Source organism: Coregonus lavaretus, assembly GCF_964263955.1.
Source record: "Coregonus lavaretus genome assembly, contig: HAP1_SCAFFOLD_255, whole genome shotgun sequence".
In the NCBI taxonomy this organism is placed as follows: Eukaryota; Metazoa; Chordata; class Actinopteri; order Salmoniformes; family Salmonidae; genus Coregonus; species Coregonus lavaretus.
This window is the reverse complement of record NW_028157546.1, coordinates 16,353-43,560: the sequence shown is the minus strand read 5'-3', so window position 1 is coordinate 43,560 and position 27,208 is coordinate 16,353. Positions and strand designations below refer to the sequence as shown.

The 27,208-nt window shown below is 42.6% G+C and overlaps 1 protein-coding gene across 1 annotated transcript; it reads right to left on the bottom strand.

Moving 5' to 3' along the window:
* Window positions 1-1,644: 1,644 nt before the first annotated feature.
* LOC311125313 (RNA-binding protein 20-like) lies at window positions 1,645-25,344 on the bottom strand (the record flags this gene model as incomplete). Its single annotated transcript, XM_084199366.1, has 13 exons — window positions 1,645-1,713; window positions 3,337-3,458; window positions 4,437-4,544; window positions 4,699-5,650; window positions 5,748-6,474; window positions 6,652-6,731; window positions 6,901-7,032; window positions 8,241-8,387; window positions 19,775-19,866; window positions 20,554-20,666; window positions 21,945-22,006; window positions 23,755-24,684; window positions 25,116-25,344. Coding segments are annotated over 13 exons (3,763 nt in total), but the record flags the coding sequence as incomplete, so codon positions are not given.
* Window positions 25,345-27,208: the final 1,864 nt, after the last annotated feature.

Below are 27,208 nucleotides of genomic sequence, written 5' to 3'. Positions count from 1 at the left end.
AAAACTTGGAGCAACATTCACAGTGTAGAAAACAGAGAGAGAGAGCAAGTTTCAAACCCTGCCTCAACAATATATTATACTGACTTAAAATCACACTTAATTTAACTCTTAACAATTAATTTAACTCTTAAATAACACACATGGTCCAGTTCAAGTTTCTATACAGTTTAAAGGCACTGTATAAATTATTTAGACATTTGCAAAATATTGAACCTGATGTGACAAATTTCACAATTCTCAAATTTGTCAAAGTATTTTTAAATGAAATCAAATGCAGGACAAAAAATTGAAGAAACCCTGAAGAAAACATATGGCGATTCTTTGGTAAAACTGCACCTCAATTTAAAGGAAAATTCCACACAATAAATATATTTTGGTATTTGTTTCATTAGTCGATTGTTGTTCCAAAAAGTTTCTACTTGTCAGCACTCAAGTTTTCAAGATATGTAACTTAAAAAATACAGAAATCATCCCCGTATGATGCATTTGGCATCATATGATGCAAAAAGCAGCATCATATGATTCAAAATGCATCATATGGGGATGACATATTTAATGCAAAATGCATCATACGGGGATGATTTTGAAAGTTACATATCTTTCAGACTGATATGTTTTTGTCCATGTCTGTCTGGAACCGTATTCCATTTTGTCTCAATGAACAGACACAGTAGGTATAACAAGTGTAGGCCTTTATATCCTGCAGTTATACACAAAAACACTGTGTAATGAAATACACATTCAAAATGTAACGTCCAAATTAAATCAACCTGAGGATTACTTCTAAACTACTAAATCTACCAATGACAGATATGTTCCAAGGCACTTTGCATCTAAAATCGCATTATGTAATATCCCTAACACTTTACAGACAAAAATGTAAAGTTAAATCAAATGATTTGAATTGTATGTGGAGAACAGCTACATAGAACAACATGTAACCAGAACCATGACAAATACTAATATGGATGAGTTTCAATTCATTATATCACAGAGTCTGATTTCAACAATAATTACTAGAAAGAAGGCTGTGTTTATTCCTGTGATGAATAACAAAACACATTTCTTCTCTACTGCCAACAAATCAAAGTGTGAAAGATAGATAAATATCTTTTAACACAAATCTTTGGTGACCGGTTTTCATTTAGGCAAATGTAGTACTGCAATATCCTACACAATATCTGAACACTGGAACCTTTCTACACTCACAGTATTTTTAAACTATGTACAAAATCAAACATTTTGCTATATTGTATATAGCCTCGTTATTGTTATTTTATTGTGTTACTATTTTCTTAAGCAAATATTTTTCGTACTTTTTAACTGTGCATTGTTGGGAATGGGCTCGTAAGTAAGCATTTCACGGTAAAGTCTACATCTGTTGTATTCGGCGCATGTGACCAATAACATTTTATTTGATTTGGTATTCAGCAATGAGTTGTTGTCCAAGCAATTCCCAGAGAATGGCTCTTCTCTCCGGGTCCAGTTCATTTTACCGTGTGACCTCCATCCGATATGTCATTTATTCATGTCTCTTTCGTTGAGTAGTCCTTGGCAAGCTCAGATCACTCAGTCTGTAGCACACACGCAACGCCGTCCGCCCCACCAACTTGACGGTACCGTGTGATGAGTATAGGTCAGAGGTCACTCTGTAGCTGAGGGGTCAGTGAGTGCACCAAGTAGACTGTCCTCTGCCAGCTGAGACAGGTACTTCTGTGAAGAGAGGAAAGAATAAAGTTAGCTTTGTGTACGTACTTGTAGAGAGCTCCCCTTTAAGTGGGATATTAAACTGCATTCAAATACTTAGCCTATAACACGGCTATCCACGTTTCACCTTTATTTCGCTTTCCACTATCATACACTACAACTCCATCCGACTTCCTGTGAATTTTAAAATAAGGAGACCTGATTTATCTATATTGAGTTTCTTATGCATATTCCCCTGTATAAACTCCTCAGCCAGAGCTACTGCTGTTTGACACAATAGTCAAGGAGCGAGACTGAAACCTAAGAGAGTGGAATGTGCTGAGAGAGAGGCAGGTGCTTCCTGAACAGACATGAACCTGTCTAGTGTCTACATTCACAGCAAGTCCTGTTAAAGGCAAAAACCATCATCACCAACCAGCTCTCGGCTAAGCGGGTAGCAGCAGGGAGCCCACACACACACACACACACACACACACACACACACACACACACACACACACACACACACACACACACACACACACACACACACACACACACAAAACCCCTCAGCTTTTGACGGACAGCGCATCTGTTCTTGAGGTTTTTTACCCTCGCAATGTTATCCATCAAATGTGAAGGAATCTTTTCCCCTTCTGGCTGCTTCCAGCTGTGCAGCTTTGCGTGTGTGTGTGGGGTGTTTGCGTGTGTGTGTGCCTGCTCGCATGCGTGTGTGTTGAGGTCTCCGTCCTGGATGGGCATTGAGCACTAATAGGTAACCTAATACAACTCCCAGTACTCAACACTGTGAGGGGGCCTTCCTGTGGTATAGGGCTGCCCCTTCCACTGCCTGTTCACAGCCGCACAGAAGGACCCTGGCCAGCTGAACCAAGAGCCTATTGGGAATGAACTGAAGAGCACAATGGGTCTAACAAGTGTAGGGCTTTCTAACCGCCAGTTAGTCTACACATTGCCTGTATACAAAGTAGGTCCCCAGGAAGGACTAGAGCAGCTGGGCCCATTGGAAGGGAGCCTTTAGGAAGTAAAGTAATTGATAGACTCCCATGGAGGCCACACTAACACCCTCTACTCCACTCACTCATCCAAAGTCTCCTTTTCTGACACCCCACTGTAGGACTCCCCCCCCCCCCCTCCCCCCCTCTCTACCACCCACGGTGGAGAGGGAAAAAAGCTTTGGATTGTGCTGCCAGTTTTGACGTGTGTGTGTGTATGTGTGTGTGTGTGTGTGTGTGTGTGTGTGTGTGTGTGTGTAGGGATAGTGAGTGACTGATCTCTGTATGTATCTTGTGCTTCGTCTCAAACTGTAACTCAACTCTAAAGACATTTTTCTGAACTTTGGTCTCACAATGATGTCACTGAGTGATAAGCTTACAATGTTTCCCTGTAATAACTTATAAATATGTTCATAACACTTCTGCAAGGGGTAGTGTCCTCCCCTCTTCCTCCTCCCCTCTTCCTCCTCCTCCTCCTCTTCATCCTCCCCTCCTCCTCCTTCTCCTCTTCCTCCTCCTCATCCTTCTCCTCTTCATCCTCCTCCCCTCTTCCTCTTCCTCCTCCTCCTCCTCCCCTCTTCCTCCTCCTCATAACCAATCATAATGACCTATGGTAATAGTAAATGTGTTACTGCACCTGAAGGTTCCTGTAGTGGACAGCACTGCGACAGTGAGAGGCCTTGGCTGTCTCCTCGCTGGTGTAGAACAGGCCACACAGTTTGCAGTAGAACCCCGTACTGGGCACGATGAACTCCACCCCTAGAACGGCAACACACTAATCAGCAAACCGCTAAAACTCCTTTAGAACAGCGACATACCAATCAGAGAACAGAACATGTACCCCTAGAACAGCCGCAGACCAATTAGAGAAGAGAACCCCCCGACCATAGAACAGCATCAGACCAATCAGAACACAGCCCATGTAGCTCTAGAACTGTTAATAAAAGTTGTTACAAATGTGATTACAGTGTTACTACACAGGTACTAGAGTAACGTAATGTAGTGTTACCAATGGAACTGATTGGCTGGAGAGATCACACAGGGCTAAATCCCAGGTCTGAAACAGACCCATTTTCAAAGGCAGCTAGGATGAAAGTCAGCAGGTGCATGGCCCCTCCACCCCTCATCAGTTGCCTTGTTGTCAGTGTGACAGAGGGGAAGTTATCAGCTGTACTGTCACTGTCTCTCTCATGGGAGAACACAACACCACAGCTAGACACTACTCAATTGTGAATCTATCTCAGCCATGCTATCAATGACTGCAGCATTTGGCTATGAAACACACACACACACACACACACTCACACACTCAAAGGCCATCATAGTGCACTCATGTGATAGAAATAGCACAATAGCCCATGATGAAAGCAGCTACAGAATTGAGTCTATACAGTGTTTTAGCGTTGACCAACACTTATGCAAGGCACAGTAGTCCATGTGTTGCATGTGCCTATGTCATTCCAGGCCTAAATACACACATCTCAGGGGTGCGTTTAACACCTTGCTCTCAACAAGTGGCCAGCTGAAGCTACCACGTGCGCTCTTTCACTCCAGGCAAAGATAGCATCGGTATAACAGGTTGTTGATTCATAATCATATTATATTCAATAAGCTTTATTTGTCCCCAAGGCCAAGGGGCAATTGTTACTCGGCTTAAAGTCACATTGCAGATAGCATACAACAACAACAAACAACAACAACAATACTTTATGTAAATAAAAGTAATTTGGTCCATACCCAGAGGGATGCTGTGTTCACTGATAGCCTTCTGCCCTCTAGAAGGTGAGGGAGCCCCTATGTCTATCAGGTTTATAGGACATGGGACATGTGTTGAATTCTGGATTACTGTGAAAGAGAAGTGAACATTAGTTACCTATCAAATCTGTACAATAGTAAACAGGAAACATGGATGACGATTCAGAATCCCGATACTGGCTTATTTTAGCAGGAAGTAAAATACTGGACATATTATTTTATAGTGAGAGCAAATGTTCTGTACCTCTAGGAGTCTCAGCCTTGTGCTGCTGTATGTCTGGCTCCATGACCGGTACTTCCCTCCCCACGTCCTCCATCTTGTGTATTACATCCTGGGTCTTGCTGCTTTCACACGCACCAACGTGATTGGTCAGCGTCAGCTCCTGCTTCGGCTCTCCTCTCTTCAGTACTTCAGCTTCCAAGTTCGAGCACGTCTCTTCCAGGGCTGCCTTGAACTCCGGGTTGGGGAAATCATTCAGGTCTGAACTGAGCTGTTCTGAGGCTACTGGGATGGGTAGCTGTGACTGTGACTGTGACTGTGGCTGTGACTGTGGCTGTGACTGTGGCTGCGACTGTGGCTGTGACTGTGACTGTGGCTGTGGCTGTGACTGTGGCTGTGATTGTGGCTGCGACTGTGACTGTGACTGTGGCTGTGACTGTGACTGTGGCTGTGGCTGTGACTGTGGCTGTGACTGTGACTGTGGCTGTGACTGTGGCTGTGACTGTGGCAGTGAATGGTCTGTGGGGCTGGGGTTTGTGCTAATCTCCCCATCTTTCTCCTCTGTAGGAATAGGATCCACCACCCTACCTACCCCACCTCCTCTGCCCGACTGGGTATCGTCTCTCTGGGCTAACTCCTTCTCAGCACAGGGCCTGGGACTGGGGGTGGAGGTTGATCGTGGAGCCTCCCCCACGTCCTCCTCCTCCTCCTCTGTAGGATCCTTGTGGAGGTCTGAGGCTGACACGTCCTCGTGCTCCTGCAGTTCAGGGAGGTCCGGTTCGATGATGGAGTCGTCCTCTCCTACCTCGTCGACTGTGACCAGCTCCTCCATGTTCTTGGGGTACCAGCCCTCACCCTCCGCGTCATCCCCACTCTCCCACTCCTCCGCCTCGCTGTCTTTTTCTCTCTCATGCTTGCCACTTCCTTGAGGAGAAACAGACTTCTCTTTGGATTGCTGATACTCAGCGGTTCCTCCCTGTAATGATATGGCATTTGTTTGTAAATAAGATATACTGTCCAACTTCAAATTTATATATAAATCTTACTTGTGTACAAAAAATCCTCTCACTTACGTTATTTTCAGTAGTCTCTCTTTCCGGTTTCTCCGTCCCGTGTCTCCTGGTGGGTTTCTTGCTCCTTCCCCGTGTCGGGGACCCTTCTGTCTGCCTCCTGTCTTCTCCTGTCCTGGTGGGTAGAAACTCCTCTCCCAGCTCTGACTCTGAGTGTCTGGATCTGTGGTAGTCCGCTCCATCCCTCCTCTTCGACTTGAGTCTCCCCTCCTCATGTCTTTGGTACTGTTGCCTCAGGGGCTTCTCTGACTTATACATTTGTTCTTTTTTGTAGAAGACCTCATCCATGTTCCTGTACGAAGGGAAGGGGGGCATGCCCTGAGGGCTACCCCGCGGGTGGGGGTACCAGTCTCCCCCCCTGTTTCCCCCCCTCATCCCCTCCCCTCCTCCTCCTCCTCTTTCCTCCGCTGATCTGGGACTGATCCGGTCTCGGTCAGAGGGTTTCAGGTACGGCTTATTCCGTCGATCCTGCATCCTCCCGTTCAGCCTGTCGTCATCCACTGTACCTCCGTTCCTCCATGGCACCTCCTCCCTTTCCCTCTCTCGTTCTCTGACCTCCTCCCCCCTTCTCATGTGTTGGGTGGTCCAGGAGCCCCGTTCCGGGCCTCCTCGGCAGGGTGCCCCCTGGGGGCTGTGGGCTGAACTACAGGAGGTAAAGCTGGGGCTGTGGGAGCGAGGGCTCAGAGAGCGGCTGATGGGACTACGGGACCGCGCTCTCTCTGGCATGTAGCTGAAAGGAAATCATATCATTAATATGCAGTTTGTAGTCAGGAAGTAGTGTTGGATAATTTCATCCAGTTTTTGTCGTTTTCTACAGGGGATCGATCATGCAAAGACAATCGCATATTACAAAAAAAAAACGCCACTCAGAAAATGTAAAAGGAAAGAAAGAAAAAAGTTGCCTTACTGATCAATCTCCTGCATCTCGTCCCTTTCCCTCTGAGAGTTGATATCCTGTATGATTGAATCAACGTCTTTACCTGGTTTCTGTATGAACAGAGCAGAAGAGAAACTCAAATGAGCATTTTACACCATAATATGATACTGTACAGTAGATACAGTATATAGTTGGTGTGCGCTAAATAAAAACTAAAATCAACATTTCAACACCACAATGTGAACACAATTCAACTGTCGGTCGGTGTGAGCTACTCACCTTGAGCTGAAGCTCCATGTATCTCTTGGACATCCTGATCAGTAGTTTCTGATCGTTGATCGTGGCTGGAGTCAGCTGGTAGTATTGAACCATAGCCTGAGCCGCCTCAATGTACGCCATCTCCACAAATGCCTGTGGAGTAAAGAAGAAGAAGAAGAATACTTTATTGATCCATTTTCCCTTACAGTGTCTTACTTTATCCCAACCCCTTCTAAAGACATACAAACACACACAGGTTGGGGATGTTGGAGAAGAGGGTATTCACAGTGCAGGCTGCAATGCCCCATGCAGATTTGAGCGCTTAAGTGCCTTGCTCAAGGGCACAACTGCAGTTGAGTGGAATGAGAGAAAGACACCAATGTTAGACAATTGTTTCTGACAGTTTAATGTCCTTTTTTCAAATAACATTTTTGCAATAACATATGTCAATCAAGGTCCGAGCAAATCTTCTAAAATCACAGCCAGGTTATCATATTTCATTGGCATCATAAATCAAAAAGACAGTTACAATCTGCTCAAATTAATTTGTAGGTAACCAACACCCATGATTTTAGTATCGTCGATCCCCTTGAATGTGATCTGGGTGACATTAATGAGTCAATTTAATACAGTATCTGATAAATGAAATTCTAGAGACTTGAGTGAGACATCATGTTCTGTGATAAAATAGTTGGATGGACCGTAGGAAAAAATACATCATTATCACATTACAATATAAAATGGTCCATGAAACCGTCAGAGAAAAAGGCATCTTATCGTATTACAAGATAATATGAAGGGGAAACAATCCATCTGGTCCATAGCAACACAGGGGTATTTCAAGACATTAGGTAACTGCTCCAGTTGTCAAGGGCAATGACTTTTTTCTCCCAAAAAATATCTGTGACCAATATTGTGACTAGACTCCACAGTAGAGCTGTAGACATTTATGAGGGGGGAAATGGTGTATCTGGTCCATAGCAACCGAGGGTTATTTCAAGACGTTACAAAGGGCCACACGTCCTTTGGTTTCCATTTCTCCATGTCAGTTAATTGAAGTGTGAGTTGACTCCTTAGTGGAGCTGTATACATTAGTGAGTATTTGTTCTGCAGTGATATCCCACAGGGCTAATGGCAGTAGCTGTGAGGGTAAAGCGAAACCACAGGTTTGTTCTTTGAGGCATTTCCAATGACTAGGGCTCACTGTGAGGAGTCTGTCGGGATAGGTCTCAGTCGTTAAGTTAATCGTTTAATTCATCTTTTAATAATCATCAGGGAAGACCAAAAACGAGCTCACATTTTGGCCCTTCTGAGACTAGAGTTGTGCACCCATGTTTAAAGAGAATAACATTGTACTGTACCTGGTGGGTAGAGCGCATGAGGATGTAGTTGGTGACTTTGCCGAAGGGCAGTCCCAGGTTGATGACATCATTCTCTGTGCAGCTGCCCTCGGGGAGGTTGCAGATGTGGACGACCCGTCCTGTGATCGATTTCCTGGGTGGAAATGGCTAAAATAAAGAGAAATAAGAAAAATGCATCAGTATGTTTATTACTGTTAAAACATCATAGGATTCGTGTAATATTTCATTGTATTTCATGTATTATTTACACTAGTAAAAGTCTGATTGAAAGAATAAATTACAGGTATGCTCTTATCTATAATCCCAAATATGACAGTAAAGCTTAGACAAAGTTTACGGTCAAAAACATGTCCGCTTTTAAGAAAAGAGCACAATGATCTGAGAAATGGTCATACAGAAATGCAGTCCATTCCAGGGTGTTGCTGTCTTCTTCCCTCTTTTTGGAAGACTTTTAAGGTCAGTGAAAATATTTGACCCTACTTCAGCCACAGACTGTAGACCTAGACTAGACTGTGGGGAACTATTTCCTCCCTAATGTCAAAGCACTTCAGCATTATCACTCACACTCAGCTACAGAATGTGATGTATCCCTCCACTCTTAGAGCGTATCCCTCCAGCTCAGTGGCTCTGATATAAATAGATCCCTGGTGAAGCGACATGGTCGCCGTGACAGCATGACGTTGATAGTGAGAGCTTTCTCGTTTGGATTTGGGAACATTTCAGCTGACCAGGTACAGACATCCATAGCGCACACACACACACACACACACACACACACACACACACACACACACACACACACACAAAGACCCAGACATCCCAGTCATCTTTGTCACTAATACCTCTGGATTGCCAAGTATAGTAACCCCCACTGCTCCTCTCCCCCCTCCCTCCCCCCTCTCTCTCCCCCTCAGAGTGGTTTAATTTACACCCAGGGGCAGCTCTCAGCTCTGAGATAAAAACCATTGGCCTCTCATCTGACTGAATAATGGCCAACAAAGTAAGTGAATGAAGAGGGCGTCAACACTTTTCCCTAATAGCTACGACACCAGATGTAATGGGAATCATCATCATGGGTCAACCTATGGAATATATCAACCACTGTGTTGTTCAGTTGATACAGCACTGGATATACAATAACATATGCTACTGTACACTACTACTCAGACATATACCGTTCACTTAGGGGAGAACATCCAACATATCTTTATTTTTGTATTTTATTTTTAGCTCTGCATCGTTGGAAAAGGACCCGTAATTAAGCATTTCACTGTTAGACTACACCTGTTGTTTATGAAACCTGTGACAAATAACATTTGATTTGATTTTGATTAGAAAATTCCAAGAAATTCCAGGCCAAACCGGGATCGTTCCTAACCCTAACTTTCACCTTCAGATCACTTCAAAGCAAAATGTGATTATGTGTCACATAAAACAGCACTGACAGACAGTCCCTGACAGCCGGGGGTTTGGGTGACCATGATATCACCCAGGGCGGTCATAAATCCCTCCCTCCCATCCCTCCAGGTTCTCCCCTAACCTCTGCCCTCTCTACTGTCAAATATGTCAGTTAGTGCTGGATTTCTTCAGATCAGATTGATAAGAACAACAACACTGCAGCCTGACAGACCTGAGCTGTCCTTAACCATGACATTACCCCTGAGACGGGCCCAGCTAGCCTGACAGACCTGAGCTGTCCTTAACCATGACATTACCCCTGAGACGGGCCCAGCTAGCCTGACAGACCTGAGCTGTCCTTAACCATGACATTACCCCTGAGACGGGCCCAGCTAGCCTGACAGACCTGAGCTGTCCTTAACCATGACATTACCCCTGAGACGGGCCCAGCTAGCCTGACAGACCTGAGCTGTCCTTAACCATGACATTACCCCTGAGACGGGCCCAGCTAGCCTGACAGACCTGAGCTGTCTTTAACCATGACATTACCCCTGAGACGGGCCCAGCTAGCCTGACAGACCTGAGCTGTCCTTAACCATGACATTACCCCTGAGACGGGCCCAGCTAGCCTGACAGACCTGAGCTGTCCTTAACCATGACATTACCCCTGAGACGGGCCCAGCTAGCCTGACAGACCTGAGCTGTCCTTAACCATGGCATTACCCCTGAGACGGGCCCAGATAGCCTGACAGACCTGAGCTGTCCTTAACCATGACATTACCCCTGAGACGGGCCCAGCTAGCCTGACAGACCTGAGCTGTCCTTAACCATGGCATTACCCCTGAGACGGGCCCAGCTAGCCTGACAGACCTGAGCTGTCCTTAACCATGACATTACCCCTGAGACGGGCCCAGCTAGCCTGACAGACCTGAGCTGTCCTTAACCATGACATTACCCCTGAGACGGGCCCAGCTAGCCTGACAGACCTGAGCTGTCCTGAACCATGACATTACCCCTGAGACGGGCCCAGCTAGCCTGACAGACCTGAGCTGTCCTTAACCATGACATTACCCCTGAGACGGGCCCAGCTAGCCTGACAGACCTGAGCTGTCCTTAACCATGACATTACCCCTGAGACGGGCCCAGCTAGCCTGACAGACCTGAGCTGTCCTGAACCATGACATTACCCCTGAGACGGGCCCAGCTAGCCTGACAGACCTGAGCTGTCCTTAACCATGACATTACCCCTGAGACGGGCCCAGCTAGCCTGACAGACCTGAGCTGTCCTTAACCATGACATTACCCCTGAGACGGGCCCAGCTAGCCTGACAGACAGTTCCCCCCTTTACCTCTACCCTTTGTCCTCTCTGCCTTCTGTAAAATGTCCCGTAGTGCTGGATTTCCTCCAAAGAAAATCCCTATACATGTAAGAACAACACTGTAGCCTGACTAGGGTTGCAAAGGGAGGGTATATTACTGGTAACTTTTGAAGTTTACCAGTACACTACCAGAATTCTGGTAACTTTCAATGAATTTATGGAATTTTATCAAATTACATCTAGGGGCCTTTTTGGGTTCTCTGGCCCTCTGTGTGGCGTTATCACATGTAAAATATATAAAATAATAAAATAAGATGATTTTAAAATAGAGAAATAGAATGACAAAGCTGTAAAACATTATGCTAAATATAAACCATCAATTTAGTGAATACCATTGGTGTTTAAAATGAGCGTTTCAGCATGAAATATCCTTTATTTATTTTTACACACAGTTATTTATTTTACTATGCCAATATGTCTTTATTGTAAATGTTCTGCCGCTAAACTAGTGGCAGTTGTGAAAAAAGTCAATAGTTGGAAGAGTTGCAGAGTTAATTGAAAATAATGCCATTGTTGATTAGATGCTTTTTTCATCAATTAGACTATTTTCTCTTGGACCGTAGGGTCTGTCCACTAGAAACTCATGGACAATATGGACACAGATATAAAACATTAATACTTTATATGAATACTTTCAAGTATAAATTACCAAAGTTACCATAAATTGCCATAGATTACCTGTTAATAACCTAAATTACTGAAAGTTCTGGTAACTTTGGTAAATTACCGGTAGTTTTGCAACCCTAAACCTGATGTGCCTGAACTGTCCTTAACCATGGTACTACCCAGATAACCATGCTACTACCCCAGGGATGGGCCACCCAGCCTGCCTGACAGACAGGTCCACATGTGGGACAGTCTGGGGTCGGATTCTCCTGTTTTTATGTTAGTTTGAGTAATGCCCAACGATCTTGTGTAAACTAACTTGACTGTCTTGTAATGTTAAGAAAATAAACTTGCATTGTGCTTGACGCCACAATGGTCCCCATACACCAGGTCACAGGCTAAAATGGGGGAACTCTTACCAGCGTATCTGTATAGCTAACTATTTCCAATAAGGAACACTGCTACATTTGATAGTAGACAGAAGACTAGACTATACTAGTAGATGTGATGAATTGGGAAAGTTATGTCAAAAGAACATTGCTACTGTGCTGCTACCCTATAATCCTCCCCTAAACCCAAGATTAGAACCAAGATGTTGCACCCCAAGATTAGAACTAAAATGTTACACCCCAAGATTAGAACTAAAATGTTACACCCCAAGATTAGAACCAAGATGTTACACCCCAAGATTAGAACCAATATGTTACACCCCCAAGATTAGAACCAAGATGTTACACCCCCAAGATTAGAACCAAGATGTTACACCCCAAGATTAGAACCAAGATGTTACACCCCCAAGATTAGAACCAAGATGTTACACCCCAAGATTAGAACCAAGATGTTACACCCCAAGATTAGAACCAAGATGTTACACCCCCAAGATTAGAACCAAGATGTTACACCCCAAGATTAGAACCAAGATGTTACAACCAGTTTGTAAAAATAACATTGTTACTGTGCTGCTACCCTAGACTCATCCCATAAAACCCAAGATTAGAAATAAGATGTTACACCCCAATATTAATAGGTAGTTGATGTGAAGAACATTGCTACTGTGCTGCTACCCTAGACTAATCCTCTAGCCCCAATGTTAATCTATCCAAAGCCCTGATTGCCTACAGGGTTTAATAACTCTCTGGCATGCCACCTGACTTTAACGGTTTCAGATGCGAGAGTGATAATTCTAGTAGCAGCTCTGTGCCAACTACCACTAGGCTAAACTAGCTCTCACGCACGCATATATATATATACACACACACACACACACACGCACACACACACACACACACACACGCACACACGCACACACGCACACACAATAAAGGTCGCAGCAGCCCGGTCAGTAAACAGCTACAGAAATAGACAGCAACAGGCTGTTAATGTCCTTGAGGTGAAAGAGGGAACAAGAGCCTTGCCACCGGGCCGTCGGTCATCGGTAGAGTGTTGCATCAGTCAGAGTGTTTGCCTTGTAAATATGTGGTCCAGCGATCTGGACACTTGTTCATGCTTTTACCTCCTTTGGATCCATAAGTTGAGGGTCATACAGTGTCGATGTTTCTGGGCTTGGGGAAGATGTTGACGCTTCTAAATCACCGATCTTGGATTAGATGACCCTAGTCTTAAACCATCAGGAGGATGAAAAACCTCTGACCTTGAATCAGTGGTTAGAGACTTGTTCATACTTTTATACAGCCAGAGCCTTACCCCTGACTTGAGGGTCATACGGTGTAGATGTTCTTGGGCTGTGGAAAGATGTTGACTCTTCTTAACCACAGCTCTAGGATGACATTACCCCTTGCTTCAATTTTAATCATTAGAAGGGTGTAAAAAAGCCAGACCTTGTATCAGTGGTTAGAGACAATTTCTGTACATTACTATACATCTATGTACTGTTGTGTATTGTAGATTTAAAAAAAATATTAAATACATAATCCTAAAAATGACCAAAAGAAAGCACTGGTCCTTACATTGACATTGGACATTGCCAGTGTTGGATGTTATTAGGTTAGCTGATCTACAACAGCTGTGGATGGACTAAAGTGTTGCTGTTGATTAGTGTGTGGAGGCTGACAATGGCAGATGATGTACACATCTCGTAAACATGATTGGGTTTACTGGTGTTGGGGGTGCTGCGTTTCTGTTGGGAGATTGTATCACAATCACACACTGCCTGACCTACAGCTGGGTTCAAATGCTATTTCTAATACTTTATCTGGGCTTACTTGAGCTTCGCCTAGCGCAATGGAACCAATAGAATAGTTGTAAAAGTGCAATCCCCGCCCATCTGGCACTCAAGGCAGACTAGAGCAAACTCTCTAAGTATTTGAAAGATTTCAAATAGTATTTGAACCGTGGTCTGGTGACCTATTCATCAGGAACTGAAGTGAAGTTACAATTATAATACATGAGGCAGTTAGTTAAGTTACCAAAGGCCCTGCCTGGCAAATGTCATCACGGCTTGTAAACACATTTGAAACCTGTGATTGGAATGATATGGCCTGATGTTTATCACATTGTTTATGATGTCAGGGTTCAATTGATATTGCAATCAATTACAAGAAAGACAGATGAAAAAAAAAGAGAGAGAGAAAAAGAGAGAGAGAAAGAGAGAGAGAGATGTTTTCGTGCACCAGTGAATGTTTTGATACTGCTACCTAGAGTCAACCAAACATGCTTGCAAATTCCCACTTTCACTCACAGCAGTCTCAGTGGTAGATCTGCCCCATAGACAAACCACTGATAAAGAACGTAGCCCTTTACACCCGTACCTGTACCCGGGTTGAAAATTGCAGATTTGGACACTAATAAGCTTCTAAATTGGTACGCAGTGGCTGTACAGTAACATGCTATACATGACGTCAGAGCTCAGGCTTTGCGCTTCACAGCTCTGTATGGGTTTTGACTGACAACCATTCTGAACATGAGCACCGTGTGCGACAAGAAGTTGCCCCCACCCCCACTCTAATTGGGCAACTTTTAGCACATTTTGGGTTGTCTGAGTGAGGTACATTCTGTAAATTACGAGGACTCTATGTATTTTGAAAGATGAGACGATGAGAATTATAATAAATACCTCTTCGATGTCATACAAGCAAGCCAAACACCTGTCAGTCCAAATGTGCACTTCACATGTCCATATCATGTTTGATGTACAGTTCCAAGATGACATGGCGCTATACCCTGGGTTGTCCTGAACAGAATGGGTCTATGTTTGTTGTATTGTGAAGAAGGACCACGCATCTGAATGCACTCATGACGCTATTCTACGCGCACCCAATTTACGATCTGCTTCTCTGAATTGCCTTGTGAATGCCTTACACTGTAAGATCGTATTTTATCATTTAGCTAGTCATGTTGGCAATAGAACAAGCTTTCAAATGATGCCTTGACTGACCCAGACTGCGATTTATAATGGATAGTTTTGGGATTGCGTAAACAACAACAGTCATTGTGTGATGGTGGGGATGCAGGGTTGTGTTCCAAACAAAACAACTACAAGTGTGCTTGCTCTAGTTCCTCAATGGCACAGCTAGGAGAGCTAAAAAAAAATACTTTATAGTTGAAGACTCTTCTTTGAGTTATAAAAGTGCATTGAAATTACTTAGGAACTGTGCACACTTTGGTGAGATGTGTGGCCACTTGGAGACACCAGTTAGACCTCACTCATTTTTTTGTCTTATGTTGCACCTACCCCAAATCATGTTACTATACACTGAGTGCACAATACATAGTATTTTTCGATTTCGTTATCAAGAAATGCGGCGAAAAGTAAGGTAAATGTAAAATGCACATCAAATCAACAGTGTAATGTTTGGATTCAGTCTTGTGTCAGGTGAACGTGTTGTGTCCTCACCTTTAGACTAATAATTTTCCCATAATCTCCAAACTGTTCCCTTTTAATTGCTACCATAGTTATGCACATGCTTTTCATATTTCTTCTTTAAGAAACATTTCAATTTAGCCCTATCCATATAGGCCAATTCCCATTAGTGTAAGGGGTTAAAACGCACACTTCAATGGCAGTGGTCTGAGTTGATAGAGGGGTGAGATGCGTTCTACAAGAGTAAGGTTTAGAGAAGTAACAGGAGTCTCACTCTCTCATCGCTCAATGCTCTGACAAAGGATTTGAGACCCAAAACTATTTATACTCTTCCAGTGCACTCTCAACCAAACATTTGGCTGAATTATACTTTATACACTCTCAAGAGGCTCAAAGCGTAGGAAAAATATGTTATATAAGTTATGCTAAGTGCTGTGTGCAGGAGCTTATTTTACACCCTCCCTCTCAACCAAACATTTAATTTTGAACTATACACTTTACACTCTCAACCAAACATTTAATTTTGAACTGTACACTTTACACTCTCAACCAAACGTTATGACTAGCAGCGTGCTGTGTCCCTCGAGAGACATTCCTGTTTGTTTATCCAACGTTGGATGAACGTTAGATCCTCGTCTGAGTGGCCGAGCCCTCCCGGTATTCCTAACACAGAGGACCCGGCCACCCCGCGGGATCGCCTTACGGTTCCCGTCGGTTCTGCTTGGTTTGAAACTCAACCCCCCTGCACCGCCAGGCCCTCCTGTGGATCTGTGTGTGTGCTGGAGGTCTCAATTCTGTTTCAGTTATTTCGTTTGACCGTTAAATGTAAGCCACTGTGTATTTCTGTTTGCGTACTGTTGTCATGTATACTGCATTGTAGTTAAGCCCTATATTTAATTTGACTCTGCATATCAATACTACTACTAAAGATAAATGAAGATATCAGCAGTGCTTGTATCAGGAGTGAGTTGCTGCGGTATAGACCTAGGCTATGAATGCAAATTATTATGTTATAATAATTTTGAACTTGATATTCAAGTGTACTATAACAAAATCACGAAAGTCTCAAACCATACCGTAGACTAGTTGACAGAGTTTAGCTGACAGAGTGTCTGTTGACTATTATATATTTCTAAACAGACCACCAAAGTCACATTACTATAGGCAGCCCTGCAAGGCTTGCATTTTGCTGGGGAAAATAAAACCTCCATCTGTTGGGTTGCTGGTAGTTGGGACAGCTGTAGAGTTTATAGGGGCTAACATTAGCACATGTATACAAGGTTTTCCACTGACATGATAAAAGGCATCGTAAATAAAACAGTGTCAAATGGATCCATAGGTTTCTGTGGAAGCCTATCTAGCCTGGTCCCACATCTGTTTGTGCTTGCCAACTTGGTAAGACAGAACAGACACATCGGGAACCAGGCTAGTTTTTTGTAGGAGTTCCACAATTCACATCAAATGCTTTTAAATCTCCAATAAAAGTTATTGCCTAACAACAGTTGACAATGATAAAAGTTGTTGCCTAACGACAGTTGACAATGGTGACATGTTTGTTGGTGCAATAGGCATCAGTGTGTTGTTCAAAGGAAGAAATGTGAACATGTTTATAGTGGAAAGGGACGTAGGCCTATTCCAAGTTGTCAGTTTGAATCAAAATATTGATAAAGCACACAAGCAGACACGTAAAAAAAAATAACATGATGGGACTTGAGCGCCATATTTTCTCGCTATGGAAGGCTATCACTCGATCCAGTGACATAAAAATACTTAACCTCTGACATAAAATACCTAAAAAGGTTTCCTCAATTAATTCCACAGATAAAATGGCCACCTATAAATGTCACTCTGAAATAGCCCGACAAGCCGTCGTGGCGATACTCTACACCTCAAGTAAACCCAAGTAAGACCTCACATCAAAAAGTATGCTGCCAGACACACACACACACGGATGCGCACAGACACACACACACACACACGGATGCACGCACACACATCACCCCTCTCCTCACTTCCTCTCCTGATGGAGAGGGCGTATTGGTCACCTTTTAAAGGACCCACGTGGCACGTTTACACCTCCAAGCCAAGGTGCCCTGTCATATGGTGTAACAGGGTGTAACAACTGTTTCTTACATGTACCACATGGCACAAATAATATAATATAACAGAATAAAATAGAATGGATCTTTGGTGAAAAGGGATTAATGAAAACTTTTAAAAAGCTATACTGAAAATGAAATAACATAAGAAAAAGTATCTATTAATACTCCATATAAATGAATACCGAAAATTCAACAATTGCATGTATAAACCGTTATTATCTGTCCAGAGCCTACAGGGTTTTTGTAACTGTGTAACTACATATTCACGTACGGTTGCGATTTAATACCCATTAGACCCGTTTTATCACTAAAGAGAAAGCAGAAATCTGGTCATTTAATTTCACGTGTTTACAAGCCAGGCATTTTAATTACATAGTTTGTAGGAGATATCAGTTTGAAATCAAATCAACACAAAAAAAATACTCAAAATGAATATACAAAAAGCAACAAAAACGAACAGTGATTATGAAAATATATATGTATATATGTATTTTTGTGCAGTTTTGCACTGAAGAGTCCTCGCATATGCTTGTGATAAAGTCCATTAGACCCGTTTTATCACTAAAGAGAAAGTTTAAATCTGTTAATTTCACACACATGTTTTCAAGCCAGGCATTTAATTACATAGTTTGCCGGAGATATCAGTTTCAATGGATTTAAGTTGTCAAGCAAAGACAAAAACTGCTGTCTGGATCCACAGCTGTCAACAAGGCCTTTCGCTGGTCCGTTCTTATTTACTGACACAACACACAACACCATCCGCCACCACAGCTTAGAGATAATAACAGCTGAAACACAGAGAGATATGGATGGAAGCCAGTGGTCAAACTATAATAATAGAAGAATAATATGCCATTTAGCAGACGCTTTTATCCAAAGCCACTTACAGTCATGTGTGCATACATTTTTACGTATGGGTAAACGGGGATCGAACCCACTACCCTGGCGTTACAAGCGCCATGCTCTACCAATTGAGCTACAGAGGACTAAAACAAGTGTGCACATCTCAGTCAATATGGAACATCTGATTTAGTTCTTGAAATAAAAAAATATACTCTATTTAAAAATACATAAAAGAAGTAGAACTGACTGGAGAAACACTGCCTTACATCAAGAAAAATACACCTTGGCACCAATACATAGCCTTTTCTGTGCCCCCACGATGGGCCCCCATGTTGTGCCCTTCCTCTGCCATGCTCTCTCTGGGCACAGAGGCAAGCCAGGGCAGAGGTGGAACAAGGTGACATGTCTAACCAGCTTTCTCACAGACACACAACACATCACAAACCACATAAACAATATGTTGATTAAATATGTAGGAATAGACATATTCAATTCAATTATATTAATAACTTTAAGAGCAGAGACTGTGCGCCAAAGATGGTGGATAAATAAAAATACTTCACTCAGGCCATTTACCATTGAAAAAAATGGTCAGTTCCTGTCTACTTAATCTGTGATAGCAGCTGGGTCTACTTAGTTCATTGACTTCCATTGAAACAGAAAAGATTAGGGAGTGGGATGTCTCTCTTCCTCTTCCGTCTCTGCTGTGCGCAAAGTAGAGAATCCCGCACATGCGCAGAAGCTTCAGACCTTTAGTTGTCGGGAAGAAGGTTCGAGAAAACATGGCTCTGCAGCCACTCCGTAACTTTAATTAATAAGCCATACTAAATACTTATTAGTGCTTTATAAATTATTGTAATTAATATAATGCTTATAATTTGTAATGCTTATCAATGTTTATAAATGCACTATTAATATTAATTTTTAACTTATAAATAGTTGATTCATGCTGACTAGTTAAATTAAAGTAATATACTTTATTAATAAGTTATTATAAAGTGTTACTATAAAATCAATCTGTCATTCTGCCCAAATTTACTATATGTATTTCACAAAAGCACGTATTTACTAATGTTGATATATACAAAAGCCAAAACATTGACCTTTAAATGGTTTAATCATGCTTACTAATGAAAGTTATTGTAAAGCGTTACCCAAAACGACAATCCTTATATCTCATTCAGTAGGGATTTACAGTATGTGTTCCACAGCAGCATTCTTACTAATCTTGATAAGCGAAAGCCAAACATTTGTCTGACCTTTTACAAGTTTAAGTACCCCAAACTGTACAATCTGTCGTTGTAGCCTACACGTATTTACATTCACACACAGCAGTAGCACATATCCCCTAATCTTAATAAGCGAAAGCCACAACATTTGTCTGACCTTTGACCCAGGTGGGAGTTGGGTAAATCCAGCCCCTGACATGGGATAGGTCCTCATGGCTGCAGCTGGTAGGTTAGCTCCGGATGATACATCTGGAGAAATATGGAGGAAACAGGAACAACAGGACCATGAAACACATGGGATCGACTGAAGTTTATGTTGTGTTAATTCTTGACTGTGAAGAAACCAGAAAATCACAATTACCTATGTTTAAATGTTGTCATCTTATCCTACTTTTGCTTGCTATGTTTGTATCATGGCTGTTCTTGAAATTAAAGGACCAGTCTACTTCACAAGCTCACCTTAAAAAATAAATAAAAATACATCTTGGCTCTGATAAGAAAATACCAGATTTCTATTAAAATAAGTTGTACTCTCAAAATACATTAATCTTTACTTAGAAAAAACTATAAACCCCAGACAAATAGTGTAAAAATACATCAACAAGTTGCACAATTATTAATAGTAATTTACATAAATATTAAACGTTTTATTGGTGTTTTATAAGTACTATATTGAGATGATATCAACACATGTACGCTGAAGTTATCCCCATCTGCTCCCTACTCCCTAGATCGAAATATCCAAAACGAGACCCATGCCATGCACCCTGCAGTCTAAAAATAGCATCAGTTCCACCCCCATCTACCACATATCTATCACATATTTCCCCTCTTAAAAACACCACAACATTGACCTCCAACCTCCAACCCGAGGTCTTTGAGACACACACACACACACACACACACACACACACACACACACACACTCCAACCTACCTTGATTGGCGGTGGAAGAGTAAGCCATGGAGTTATTCACTCCGACGTTGTTTAAGCATCCTTCAGACGACCCGGCAGGACCGTAGTGGACAGCTCCGGCTGTGATGATAGCACTGCAGACAGAACGGGACGCAACAAGAGGCTTGTTTTAGTTTCCTGACTAACTGACTGAGTGATCTGGCTACCTGCCCCTGTGCTGCTCTGTCCTTCCTGGCTAGTCTATCTGGCTGACTAACTAAACGTATGAAAGAAAATTAAATAAAGAATGTTGCACACTCTATATACAGTATATCCCAATGATTTAATGGGTATTAATTACACCAATGTTTCGGGCATAATGCACCTTCTGCAGGGACGCTACGGGAGACTAGTTTTAGATTTCTGACAGACTGACTGACTACCCTCCCCTCGACTGTCCGTGCCTGGCTGTTGCTATATCTTGTGACGGGGGAGTCTCATATTCATAAGCCATTAAGGCTGTATATGGAACATAAGTGTAAAATCAAATGCCTCGGCTGTCCGGGGATATTTACTTTGGGAATACAATAGCTGTGTAGGACAGGTCAGCCATAATGGAGGAGATCAGATTCAGGTGAAGACATGACTTAATGGTCACAAGAGTATGACGATTAAACGTACAAAACAAGGTCAGAAACTAATACATTTTGGCTGAGAAGCTGCCAAATAACGTATTAAACTTACAATGGAGCTTGTTACACAAACTTGCAAAATAAGGTCAGAAACTAATTCATTAAGTAACTTATAAAGCATTTTATAAAACATGTATAAACACATATAATGGCTTAATCATAAGTTATTACAATTTTGTAGCCCATATCTGACTGAAAAGTACCCTAAGAACGTAGCAAACTTTCAGTGAAGAACATGCTACATGCTAAGAACATGCTACACAACCTTTGAAAACAAGATCAATATGTAAGACATTTAGGAAAAGTTTTTGATAACGTTACAATAAGGTACACTTTCTAAAGTGTTTCTAATTATGTTATTAATGATTTATAATGCATTTACCAATGATTAAATAACCATTAATGATGTAGTTATAAACCCTTTAAAACCCTATTGTAAAGTGTTACAGAGTTTTTTGCCTATCTGACTGAATATACTTCTCAAACCCACAAAATGTCAAAACAAGATCTAAACAGAACACCTTTAAGAAATAGTTTTAGCCTATACTGTATCTAACTGAAAGGCACCCTCAACACTGTATTTCGCAACTCACAGTATGAGTGGAACACGTTACACATGACTAATTTGTTGTCAGTCACTCCCTATTCCTAGACAAGAAGCAGAAAACCGTTTCTAGATCACACAGAAGCCTATCAACGTGCTGTCTAATCGATTTGACCTCCCTATAACTCATAACTCACCCTTCAGAGTACAGCAAGCGGTTCTGCAGGTGTAGTTTACCTTTCACGTGCTGGTCCCAGTCCTGAAAACACACATCCAACCAGACCCAGTCAGATAGATAGACTCTGACTCACTGAACGCTTACCCCTACCTCAGTGCACCCCCCTTGAGCACCATGACATGCCCCCTGTGTGTCTGGCCCTGATGATGGGTGGCTGGACTATAATTAAAGGGGCAACGACTTGGAGCGGTGAGCAACGGCTTCTGGAGCAGCTACAGTTAGCCTGGTCCCAGATCTGTTTATGCTGTATAGTCAACTTGTCGTGCCAATGGGATGTAGGAGTCCCAAAGGAGTAGGCTAGACTGCACAAACATATCTGGGACCAGGCAAACTGTAGTTGGCTTTGTGGGATTGTATTATGACAGCCTGCATCCTACAGTAAAAAAAACATAGCATTTTCACACTATTATGGCAACATTAATGACCCATACTCACTATTGTGTTACTAAATACTCTTATTACCCTTTTCACACTACCAGGCCAATCCAAGTCATACTGTGCCGAGCTGTACCTGGTTAAGCTTCCACCACATTTGCTGGAGGAACTGCGCTGGAAATGACAATGTGCAAAGAAAATATCCCAACCAGTACAGTATGGTTCAGGTTGGCATGGTAGTGTGAAAAGGGTAGTTGGCTTTGTGATGTAATGATGTTACAGCCTGCACACTACAGTAAAACGAAGCTGTTCCTCACACCCCCATTCGAAGAAGAGGCCATTCACAGTTCACTTCACACACACTAATGAACTAGTTGTTGAGCAAAGGATCTATTACAGAGCTTAACAGTAGAAAGAGCAAGATGCTAAAGGGATTGAGTTCAATATTCACACCATATAATTAGGAATTAGAATACTAGAATCGACTTGAACCTTCTTATGATAGGATAAAGGTCAGCCATTTTGTTCAGGAAGTTGATCAACCATGGTTTGCCAGTGCTGTGATAAGATATTATGTAAAATAATGAATTTGATGAATTTATCTGCACTGTATGTTTATTAGCAAGCTAGCCAGACAGCTTTAGAGGAATGATTCTAATATTTCATTTTTTTAATGAACTTCCAATATACCAACAAACAATGCAGTCAATCCACAGCCATACACTGGTTGAAATCAGTTGATGATAGGACTTAGACAAGTTGTAAATGCAACAAGAACTGATATTGTATCATATAACAGCTCTCACAGCTTTCCAAGAAAACTCAAATAAATATACATTTATGGTCTGTTTACATATATTTTAGAGGCTATTTATACAGACAATTGGTATAAAACCTGTATAAGCTGTCTTTATAATTATATGACAATATTTTAGGTTGACAATAATTATATTACACAATTTGCCTTACTTTTATTTTCCTGCATAATTAAAATCAGGATTATGCCTCTACTGCCATTCATTCCAATCAGACTGGTTTGGATTTCTCCCTGACCAATTTGGCTGCAATTTCCACCCCATTCTGGAACTTTTAGGGTTTATGACATAAACCCTCTAGTCATTTAATATGATCTCTATGGTTCAGACACAACAGTAAATGAAAATGGAAAGGTATTAATGATGTATGTTGACTAGAGTAAAACCATATGTTATCCCACATCGTCTATGCCTGCATCTCAGTTTCATAGAGCAATACATTCTAATAGGAGTGTCACCAAGCTTGTTCAATGTAAGGAAGTGTTTCTCTAGTTTACAGGACGTTACATGTTTCTCCACAGGAAGTGACATACTGCCCACAGCAAATTACATAATCCCTGTCCAGTGAGCTCCACCCACCTTGAGGTTATAGACCTTCTTCTCACATATGGTGCACTGGTGGGGCAGGTGGGATGGCGTTACGGCGTGGTAGTCATTCAGCTGGTGAGGTTGGAGTGGTACGGAACCACCCGTAGACAGGGTCTCCTCTCCCCCCTGCAGGGGCTGCTTGTGGTATCCTACAAACCCCTGGATGCCGCCCATGCCTGCTCCAAACGAGGAAGTAACACCCCCACCACCGGAATTGAACTTGGGGTCAGAGGTTGGCTCCTCTGGATTGTACAGTTCCTCTCTGGCACGGAATGGCTGCCCAGTCCCCATCCATACTGTGGCAGTATTGGAAACCATGTCTAACCCTTTTCCCGTGTGGCTCATGTTAGCTGGGCTTTTCCACTGCTGCTCCTTAAAAGCGTTCTTGTTCTGATCGTTTTGATTCCCAACACCGAACCCAGCCTGTTGTTGTTGCTGACTCTGATCGTTTTGTCCATAGAAGTCAATCTGAAAGCTTTGGTTTGTACTCTTGGCCTGAGTCATGATTGGCACGTACTGCCCTTGTCCCTCTCCGGCTTCACTCAACGCCACCGATGTCCCCCCTAGGAAGCCATACTGGAGACGCTTATCCGTATCTAAAGGGTATGTTGATCCGGCTTTCTTGCCGTAGTCTGATCCACCATGCTGGTTGGCCTGTTGCTGCTGCTGTTGGTTCCCTGAAAAACCCCCACCTCCGTAATGGTTCAGCCTCACATTACCATGATTCTGGTTGAACCCAGCCCCTACCATCGTCCCCAGGGCAGAGTTGGGGGGTGGCGGGGGTGGCGGCGGTGGTGGAGGCAGTTGGAAGGCTAGGGCACCGGAGTGGAAACCACCACCAACTGCTTGGGCATTACTGACCATGGCCGAGGCACGGAGCTGGTTGAAGAGGGGCTGGGACATGGCCACATTGGCGAGGACCTGATTGAGGGAGAAGATAGATGAAAAAACATTGGTCTCGAAAACAGCCTAGAGTTATTTGAAAAGTGTGTGAAAATAAAAGTTTGCATTTCAGAATAAAAGTCCCATATATGTAAATACAGGCAAACCAACCAATCCTGTTCCATTCCTTACTAGTTTTGTGTGTATTGGGTATATGTTGTGAAATTGTTAGATATTACTTGTTAGATATTACTGCACTGTCGGAGCTAGAAGCACAAGCATTTCGCTACACCCGCTATAACATCTGCTAAACACGTGTATGTGACAAATAAAACGTGATTTGATTTGTTACAGGCCTGATTGAGGAAACTGTATGACACTGTAAGTATGTCAAAATAAAAGCTTGCATTCCAAAATAAAAGTCCTATGTACCGATAAATACAGGCAAACCAATCAATTCTTTAACAGACCTGATTGAGGATGCTGGCTGCGTTTGCGGAGTTTGCGTTGCCCCCCACAGCACTCTGGGCCAGTTTAAGGCGGTGGAAGGTGAGCTGGGCCTGGAGCTGGGCTAGCTGAAGGCTGGCGGGTGTCAGGAGGAGCTGGGCGTTCTGGTGGTTCCCAGCCCCACCACTCAGCTGGCCCTGGCCACCGCCCACTGGCTGGGGCTTGTTATCATTGCCGTCGGACACGCTGGTGCTATAAACAAACAGAGAAAAGATGGATGAGAAAACGTAAACAACAGTAGCTATAAAACACAGCTTTTAATCAGAGGTTTGGGACCCACTGTTTAAAATGAATAAATAAATACATTGTATAGCCTTAATATTTAGCTTTTGTGCCTTCTGTGGAGGAACTACAATGCGTATCAGGATCATAGGCCATTGCATTATAGAGGAACCGGTAGCAGTAACAACTTGTTTCGCACCACGCATGGTTAAACGAGACCACAGAAGTTTTGTAATCAGCTGTAGACATTAACACTTATCCACATACCCACATAGCCACCACACAACCCCAGACCCTTCGCGGATGCGACCCCGTTTGACTGTGCCCTGTCCTTTCGTGTTCTGATGAATGTGCTCACATGCTGGCTAAACTTAGTATCTTGCACTATCAATCAAATCATCTATAGAACCCCATGACTTGACACAGCCCAACCCGACCAACCAACACCCCCGATCCAACACTCTAGAACTAGAAGGCAAGAGACCAATTGGATTAGGGGTGGGCAAGGTCCCAAGAGAAAGTTATTTTAGACATTGATGGACATGGCAGCCATGTTGTTTTCTCACATACATGAAGGTCTATAGCCCTGCATAAGGGATATTTTGTTTGTGACAAGTAACAACACAGCTTCTTCATAGGGTTAGTGTCTGCTGGGTTCAAATTGTGAAATATGGACAAGAGATAAATATAGATATTTAGATCGTTGTGTTTTACTTCGGAACTTGGAGAAGCAACTAAATATTTGTGAGGATTAGCACCCCTTGGTTTGTGTTGCTACTGGCTTGTAGAGTTGTCATATGGTCTTACGGAGAGGTACGTTTCCACATCATAAAGTCATCACGTCAGTGCTGTTGCTAAATTAGACATCAGTTATATTATAGACCACGGAGTGGATTTTGTTATTGAGATTTCACCATTTTAACAACCGATCACATTTCACTGATAGTATGCCATCATTATTCAATAGATTATTCAAATAATGTTTTTCCATAGTATTAGGCAACTGTTTATTTTACAAAATAGTCTAACATCATACACACTTATAGTGCACCTGCAACTACATTTTTTAGAGATATTTTCTTGATATTAGCATACTATATTACACACTTCTGATAGTACACATGTCCCTCTGTGACCTAATTCAAACTTGGACAATTAAATGCTATGACTTAACGGTCACATGATGACCTCATATTGACATCATCATACAGTATTACTGTGTATATCATATATCATATCACAATGACTTTGGTCTTACGGTCACATGTTACTGTATTAATGTAGTAATATACGTAGCCATCATTAAAAGTCCTGATTTACGGCCTGCACACTGTAAAACCCCACAAACAACAACTGCCCCGGTTGCCCCTCGTTGTCCTTCTGTTAGCTGAGATTAAAGCGCCAGTAATGTCACAATGATACCCTCTGTCTCTGTCAGACCAGACCAGACGATAGGCCTAGCTGCCCAGATCAGACGATAGGCCTAGCAGACCAGACCAGACGATAGGCCTAGCTGCCCAGACCAGACCAGACGATAGGCCTAGCTGCCCAGATCAGATTAAGCTGTTTATGTCATGTCACCCAATAAACGGATAAAGACAGTGAGTGTCACAGTAGAGGTGGATAAGTAGGTTGTCTTGTGCTAGAGCATAGGACAATATGAGAGGTAAATTTATAAATACGGGTTTATAAAGGAAGCAAGGAAGCAAAAAGATTGAACAACAAAATACTTTACAGCATATGGTTGTCTTTCCACAATATGCTTTGAGCACCAATACCAATATGTACTTTATTTAAAAGCTACATAATAATAATATTCCATTTAGCAGACGCT